This window comes from Corapipo altera, unplaced genomic scaffold (assembly GCF_003945725.1).
Source record: "Corapipo altera isolate COAL_440 unplaced genomic scaffold, ASM394572v1 61488, whole genome shotgun sequence".
NCBI classification, from domain to species: domain Eukaryota; kingdom Metazoa; phylum Chordata; class Aves; order Passeriformes; family Pipridae; genus Corapipo; species Corapipo altera.
Window position 1 is genome coordinate 12734 of NW_020885199.1, and position 8394 is coordinate 21127.

Sequence of the window (8394 nt, forward strand, 5' to 3'; positions counted from 1 at the left end):
CTGTGCCCACCCCGCACACCGCTGTGCCCACTCTGCATCCTGCTGTGCCCACCCCGCACCCCGCTCCGCGCACCCTGCGCATTGCACCCCTCTGTGCACACCCTGCGCTCTGCATCCTACACCCCGCGCCCTGCTCCCCTCTGTGCACCCTCTGCACCTCACTTGGCACAACCTGCATCCCGCACCTCACTGTGCGCGCCTCGCACCGCCCCCCGCGCCGTGAACATCCCGCACCCTGCTGTGCACATTCCACCTGCTGCCGCCCTGGGCTCACCCGTCTTGTGACACTCCGGTGACCTGTTCTCACGGCTCCGGAGAGACGGGAGCCAAGGGACACCCTGTGACTGGGACACCCTGTCACTACAGCTCTGTTTGAGCCCCTTTGGCCCCCGGGGAGGGCAGAGGTGGGAGCGCTGCCCCACTGGGACCGGGAACTGCTGCCACAGAGTGCTGTGGTCACTAAATGTTTGCAGTGATTCAGAGACCTAGAAGAAAAATTCCAAGACCTCCCAACAGCCATCTCTCCTTGCTGCTACCAGCTTGTGCTCCTGGCATAGGAGAACTGCTCTTCCAGACAACACAAATCCATGCTGGAGCTCTCCTGTGCCTCCTCTCCCCATGTTGAGGTGCCCAATACAAGGCAGGCACGGGCTGTACATGGAGGTCCCACCAGTCCTCCGTGCTCTGATTTGGGGGGCTCAGTGGTTGGTGCTGGAGGTCCAGGCTTTCTTTTTCCTCAGACACCCCCAGCTGCAGGTGCCCCCCACTCTGCAGTGCTGAGGGTCATTCCCTGGAGCAGTGTCAGGTCCTTTTTGGCTGGGACATCTCCCACTGCTCATTTCTCTCAGCATTTTCTAATTTCTCAAACCTCTCTGGATGGCTCCCAGTGCTCACTGGGCTCCACAGCTGGTGGGCCAGGGATGGGTTTTCCCGGGCCGTGGAAGGTGAAACTCATGGCTGGTCCTGGAAGTGAAACTCATGGCTGTTACTGTGCTGCCCCAGGACAAAACCAGAAGGGGTTTGTGAAGGCCAAAGTGCTTCTTCAACAGTCCATCCTGGCAGTGCCAGAACTCTGTGGGATGGAGGAGCTGTAGCAGTCTTGTCCTGCAGCCTCACAGCATTAGCTCTTCAGTCTGCACTTTTCCTGGCAAAAGTTCATCTAAATTGGTCTCAGAAACTTGGATATGGTGATCCCATTATGAACTTTGCCCTCATTAGTGTCTCCTAATTCAATGGAGAATTTCTCATTTCTAACATCTAACCTACTTCTCCTTTGCTTCTATTTCAGTTCGCTGCTTCTCGCTCACAGCAGACATTTACCAACGACTTTGAAACCTTGTTTCTAGAGGATCAAAGTATGTCTGTGCAGACAGCCAGGCAGCAAGGAACACATCCTGACAGACAGAGCCTCCCAGCAGGAGTGGGACCCTGGCACCAGGACATTGCCACAGCTTCTGATCCAGGACTGTGAGCCTGGTGATGATGTGGGATGAGTTCTCCCATGTGCCTGGTCCCTTCTGAACCCCCCTGTGCAGATCCCAGGGCCTTTATCGCAGTGTAACTGGGTTTAATTTTCCTACATCCATTCCTGTGAGAACCACTCAAGGCTTTCTGCCTCCAGGTTGAGCAACCTGGTCTAGTGCAAGGTGTCCCTGCCCATGTCAAGGGGGTTGGAATGAGATGAGCTTCAAGGTCCCTTCAGCCCAAACCAGTCTGTGATTCTGTGATAATCCCAAGACTCCCATCCTGCCACCTGACATGGGATTTCCCGAGTCTCATGGGAGCACACCAGAGACAGAGAACAGATGTCATTACTGGTGAATGAGCTCAAGCAAGCACATTTATTTGGATGCTTCACCAGACACTGCAGAGAGGCTCAGAGTATATGGAAATTTGTGGCATGCAGCTTTTTTGCTCACTGTGAGTTCTGGAGGCAGGGAACTCTGATGTCACTCCAGGGCTGTGTCTTCCTCCCACAGGGAAGGTACGTGGGGAATCCACAAATTTCACAACTAATTTTTTTATTCTTGATTATGAACATAATGACAAGGAATCACTGGCAAGCACAGGGGAATAGAGCTGAGCAGAGGGGAGCCTGCACTCAGAGTGGGGATTGGAAAGTGGCATTTCACTAAAGCCCTGCTATCTTTGGGCTCCTCGCTCTGCTCCAGAGAGGCTCATGCTCTTTGGCCACTCAGAGCCTTTGCAGAGTGTCCAGTGTGGACAGGAGGAGGAAGAAGCACTAACAATATGAAGCTGGTTTGATGAGGATAAGGGAGGATTTGCAGTTGCCCTTGCACAGGTTGCCCCATGACATGCCACCCTTGTAATTCAGCCTCACAGAGTAACACGATGAGAACCACCACCCGCCCTCATAGCTGTAGGCACAGTTCTTACTGTAAGTGTCCTGGTCCCGATCCTTTGTGGAGAATTTCATGTTGTCATGCATGTTGTTGGGATTGTCTGAGGTCATGGCATCCCCCGCCGTCCCGTTGTAGGCGCCCAGCCTCAGCCTGTAGCCATGGGACTCGTCTTCCACGCTGAACAGGTTGTAGTCTGCGAAGCTGATGGTGTCTGCAGAATCCTGGATAACAAACCTGACCTGGTAGACCTTCTGCTTGGCGATCTGGTGGATGTACTCGGTGCCCAGCCAGTACTCGGTGCGCACGTTCCCAAAGCCGAACTTGTAGGTGCTCCAGGACTCGGCCCAGGTGACTGGTGTGTCTCTCTGGTTCCTCTGGATCACGGTCCAGCCCCCGTGGGTCACATTCATCTCACAGTACACCACGAGGTGGTGGAGCCCTTTGGGCTGGATGATGTAGACACCGCTGTGGCTGCCACGGGGAATCTCGCTGCAGTCCTTGGGCCAACCTGGGGCTGGAAACAGAGATGGTTATTAAATCCCACACAATGACATGCCGAAAGTGGGATATTCCTTTTGGGCCTAGATCTTTTTGCACACACATTCCTGCCACGGGCTCTTTTCCTGCCACTGTATTCGTGCCACGCGCTCCCAGGAGTAAATCAAAATTTTGACTTGATCAGTGTAGGGGTTGAGCTTCACATCTTCCTAAGACCAGTGTGTCCTGATGGGGACACACTGTCTGGGCCTGGTGAGACCAAGCCAGGCATCGCCATCACCCAAGGACCCCCGCCCAGGTTGGGTTCAGTCTCACAGTGCTGTGGTGATTTGCCTGTGCCATGCAGGTGATGTATGACCACAGACAAATGCAAATCTGGGTGACAAAGCCACTTGTGGGTACAGCACAGAGGCTTTAGACCTTTGCAGGAATCTCAGAAACCCCAGAGAGACAGTGATCACAACATCAGTATCGTTAACAGTTAGATCAGCCCTTGGAAACTCCACAGGGCAAAGCCATCGGTGTTCTCTGGGCTTACCCAGGTAGCTCTGTAGAGACTTCCTGACTTGTTGGATTTGATTATGGCCTTTCCATGCTCCAGAGTGTCAGCACCTCATACAACAAACGGCTGAATGCACCTATAGGCTCCTGGGAAGGGACTTGCTCCTCTCCCAGTACCTCTGCCACTGGTTGTCCCCACTCAGGTCCTAACCTATCTTTGGTCCTATGGGCTAATGTTGACCCAGCCAGCTCAGTAACACAGTCAGCCCCAGTCTTCTCATCAACTGTGTGGTGAAAATGGGAAAATTACCAATCACCACTTCCCAGTAATGAATCATCACTTTCCAGTTTGGGTCTTTAGCTGGAAAATTCCCCACGCTAAAGGTCCTCATCACCTACTGAGGTTATGAGCTGTGGCTCCTCTGCAGCCCATTAGAAACCCAGCATTTTTCCTGGGAGGAGCCAGTGCATGTGTAGGACATGGATAAAGTGTCTGAGAGGTGTTGGTGAGCCCAGCAGCAGTGAAACCTCCCAGGCAGACGCAGATACTCACCGTGACTTGCTGGCGGGTGGTGGCCGATGTCTCTGGCCTGTCGGACATGTCCATCACCATCATCTAAATTAACAGAACAGGGGAGACATGTCAAATGCCTGCTGGGAGAGCATGATCCTCTCCAGATGATATTCCTGTTTTTCTCTTGCTGTCCCTAATTCCAGAGGAACTTTCTGATTTCAGATATCAGTAAAACAGTAGATTAGGGGAATTTACGTGATGTTAGAGTGGGGCAGATGACTTCCTGGTGGAAAGGATTTTTGGGCACACTATGTGGGGGAAAGACCCTAAGTGGGGGCAACAACACTGGGAAGATGGTTGTTAAAGTGCAGCAGCAGCAGCTTGGAAAGGACTCAGGAAGAAGAGGGATTATAGGGGGAAGAAATGTGAGACCAGACACAGGAAAACTAGTGCAGGTATCAGGAGTTGGGAAAGGGCTCTGCTCAGCTGGCTCAGAATGGAATTTGAAGGGTGTTGCTGGAAGAGAGGATTGTTTTCAGTGAGTTAATGCAATTCTTTTGTAAGGACATCTTCTGTGTATCCACTGAGAGGAATGAGTCACAGGCTTATGGAATCACAAAAGTCATTCCTGTCCCCTCTCTGGAACAGACACCTCATCCTGCAGCTGCTGCTCTGACAGCCTCAAATACCTGCTCCCTGCCACCCTCAAACACCTGTTCCCTGCTTTCAGCTGGTGCTGTTCTACCCCCTCCCTTGTGTTTAACTTATGGCTCTTGCACACTGTGTATAAGCCCATTCCTGACACAGTCGGCCTGCCAGATTTTTGACTCTGAATTTTGATGTTGGCTCTCTTTTTGTCTCCTTTTGACTCTCTCCACTGCCTGAGCCTGTGTGGGGTGGGAAACACTCATGTGACATGGTCTGGTGGACTTTCTTACCATGGCATTTATTTTACTGCAGCCATATGAAACTGTTCACTCATGTTCATTTTGTAAGCCACAGTCTGCCCCTGCTCCTCTCTGCCTTCATTCCCCATCCATTTGGATGCATTCCTCCTCAAGTCAAGACTTGGAATGCTGGCCTGTCTTCTCTGGCATGCCTCCCTGCTCACCCAGCTTGCATTCATGCTGCTGATATTTTCAGAGCACACTACCAGTGCTGTGAGTGAGAGATCACAGAATCACAGAATTTCCCAAGTTAGAAGGGACCCACAAGGGTCATCAGGTCCAACTCCTGGCCCTGCACAGAACAACCCCAAAATCACACCATGTGCCTGAGATCACTGTGCAGTCCAGAGCACATTTTCTTTCTCTCCCCAGACTTGCAGCTCCTGGTGAAGCCCAGGCTCTTGCCTCAGTCATGAGGCTCCCTGTGTTGGCAGTTTCCTGACAGCTGATGTGAAACCAGCACCAAACACCTGGACTTTGAGCTCTTCTGCCAGGAATTCTGCCTTCTCCCTTGGAAGGGAACCAGCACTTTCTGTTGTGCCATGTTCCACCCACAGCCCCTGTTTTTTTATCCAGGAGCATTTCTTGAAGGCTTTCTCATTGCTCCAACATACCCTGGCATCTGCAGGTTACTCTGTGCCACCACCTGGTCGCCACTGTCACCAGGTTGCCACCACCACCAGTGCCCCTGCTTGGACTCTTGTATTAACTTCATTTAGTTCCTCTTTGTATTGAGGACTCCCTTGAATTGAGTTCTCCCCTGACCTCATGATTTCCAGAGGTGGGGACCATTCTCCCTGTCCTTAAAACACACCATGAACATCTTTAACCCTGTTTCTCCAAGGAAGACCCTTGTCTTGGTCTTGCTGCCAGTGGGACCAAACCTGCCCCTTCTCCTTGGATCCCGTGAGGAGCTCTGTGTAGGATCTGACTGATCAGGACCTTATTTGCCTCCTTCTGTTGTACTGGACACTTACCAGGCTGGGGGGACTCTGGAGGAGCATTCATAATGTCGTCCATTGTGCCATTGAGGAGGTACAAGTTTCTTATGTCAAGGTCGGGAAGAGATGCTGCCAGGGCCAGCAGGCAGGTAAGAAGCAGAAGACAAAGGCACTGGGTAGCTGAAATGGGAAGAGATTGGAAAAAGAAGAAAGAGATCATAACTCTTCCATCAGAGAGCCATGAATCCCATTGGATTCCTTTACCTGCCAAGTAAAATAGGAAAATAAAACTCTTTCTGTGTAGAGCTCCCTCTTGGAGCCATGAGCCCCAAGTAGATCAGCTCATTTATGAGACACCCTACTCATTACCAGGAGCCACTAGTGGTGGCACTGCTGAGGTGGTTTTTGAGACAGAAAAAGTGCCAAAACCTTGTCCAAACCCACAGTGCCTGTTCTGTAATCAGAAATCCCTGTAAACCCCAAGACTGGAGGTTGGAGACAACAAGCAGGGTGAGCATGGAGGGAGGAATCCTCTTTCTTGCCAGCTCCCATCACACTCCCATGACACACTCACCTTGTCTGAGCCCCGGGGCTGTGGGCAGTAAGACCCCGGGTGTCTGGGTGGGAACAAGCCCCAGGCAGGGCTCTGTGTGTGCAAGCAGCAGACAGAGAGGGACAGCACAGACCTTCAGGAATTACAGCCTGGCTGGGGAAAATTATGCCCTTGGTGTGGTTATGTTGGTTATGTGGCTACTTTAAAATTTCCATATGTATCCAGCTGCTCTGGTCTGTTCTTGTTCAGAGCAGCAGGGGAAACCAGCACACTTTTTGCAATATTAAACTTAAGTAAAATAACAGGAAATTTACCATTATTCCTAAAGAGTGGAGCATCGATTTTCTAGTCTAGAATACTTTACACTTTCCTCAGAGAACTGAAATTCGCTAAGAATGGTAAATATGAGGCTTGTAAAATGAGCTTTCTGGCACTGCAGAGCTACACTGGTACAGCCTTGAAATAGCAGAGCATGCAGGCTCCTGCCCCAGTTCCCAACCCAAGGCACAGCAGGCTCAGACAAGGTGGTGGACTCGGCACTGGGATGTTCAGGGGGTGGGGAGGAGGGGCCCTGCAGCAGACAAAGTGCTGGGGTGCTCTGTGACCCGCAGCCACATGCAGAGGCGCCATCCCATCCCATCCCATCCCATCCCATCCCATCCCATCCCATCCCATCCCATCCCACTCCATCCCATCCCACCCCACACTCACCCATGTCGTCTCTGCCGGGACCCTGCAGAGCACAGAGCCAGGTGGTTTTGGCCTGGCTGGAGGGGTGTTCAGCCTGAAAGTTATAGGGTGATCAAGTAAGGGGGTGGAGGCACGAGACCCAAACCACAGCACTTGTCCTCTGCTTGGCAACAAGACCAGTGGCTCAGGGCTTATTTGCTCTCCACCATCAAGTGATCAGTCCTCACACAATGAAACCTGCGTCTCACACAGGTGAAGAGCTTTCTTCAGAGGCAAAGCAAATAATTTGGTGCCCATAAGCAAATGTCTTAAAATAACCACAATTTACAGTGCCCAGCTGCCCCCCTGCCTTGGCAGGGTTTCCCCAGGGAACGACATTCTTGGGGCACCTCCACACAGTTTAACTGCTAAGTAAATACCCGGATGACATTCCCCTTCTGGATGGAAATCAAACATCAGACGTAAATCGCTCTCTCCAGAGCCGGCATTGAGCTCAACAGCCCCTGGGGACCCCACAGACCCTTCAGGGAAGAGGTACTCCAGTGTTCCTGGGAAACTGTTCCCCGAACTTCAGAAAGTGCCACTCCAGCTGCCTCCTGCCCCCCCACTGTGCTGCCCCTTGCACAACTCACACTGTGGTCCCCCTGGCACGATCACGAGTTGGATTTTTGGGCATCGTGACGTGATGCTGATGTAAAATGGTCTCACTTCAAGCCCCTCTCTGCTCTAGGAGTGCCTACACTGTGGATGTCTTACAGAAAATGCCAGACCTCCTTTTCCCCAGGGGTTGATGCCCACGGCGTTCTGAGTTATGAAGTTTCCCGTGCCCCAGCATCCAACTGGGGCTGGACAGCCAGAGCCTGTGGCAGAGTGGGCTGGAATTTTGTCTCAGGCTGTGTCCCCACAGTGTGGCCACCCGGCCATGGACACTCCTGTGGCTGCCCTGCTGTGCTGCTGACCAACAGCAGGTACAAGCAAGGCCAGACAGAGACCCTCAGCAGGGCTTCTCCAACAACATCCAGCCCCTAGGCACATTTTCCAGGAGGCCTGTGTTGGGATTAGGGTGTGCAAAGCAGGCAGGAGAAAGGCAACAGAGGGGATTTCTCCAAACTCCCAGCTATATCCTGGGGCCCAGCTCCTGTTCAGTGTAAGTTTCATAAAATCACAGAATCCTGGAATGGTTTGGATTGGAAGAGAACCTAAATACCATCTCATTCCACTCCTCTGCCATGGGCAGGGGCACCTTCCACTAGACCAGGTTGCTCCAAGCCCCATCCAACCTGACCTTGATCAATGTTTAGTACTGAAAGAACCACAGATCTGTTTGTGGCTTCATCCCAGGCTGCATCTGGAAAAACGCACCCAGGAGGGTGAGGGAAGGGATTGT

General features: G+C 52.2%; 1 protein-coding gene across 1 annotated transcript; it reads right to left on the reverse strand.

Annotated features, from left to right (window-relative positions):
- Window positions 1-1464: 1464 nt before the first annotated feature.
- LOC113940170 (fibrinogen-like protein 1-like protein) lies at window positions 1465-7166 on the reverse strand. The gene is made up of 4 exons (XM_027631271.1): window positions 7029-7166; window positions 5801-5944; window positions 3916-3978; window positions 1465-2877 (listed from the first exon to the last, which is right to left on the reverse strand). Exons 1-4 carry the CDS (start codon window positions 7030-7032, stop codon window positions 2243-2245), a joined length of 846 nt encoding a protein of 281 aa, XP_027487072.1. The 5' UTR covers window positions 7033-7166; the 3' UTR covers window positions 1465-2242.
- Between the last annotated feature and the right edge of the window lie 1228 nt (window positions 7167-8394).

Coding starts and splice junctions, on each gene's coding strand:
- LOC113940170 (XM_027631271.1), bottom strand. Junction 3,979..5,800: donor TCCAGAGTCCCCCCAGCCTG/GTAAGTGTCCAG, acceptor CTGTTAATTTAG/ATGATGGTGATGGACATGTC. Junction 2,878..3,915: donor CCACCCGCCAGCAAGTCACG/GTGAGTATCTGC, acceptor CTCTGTTTCCAG/CCCCAGGTTGGCCCAAGGAC.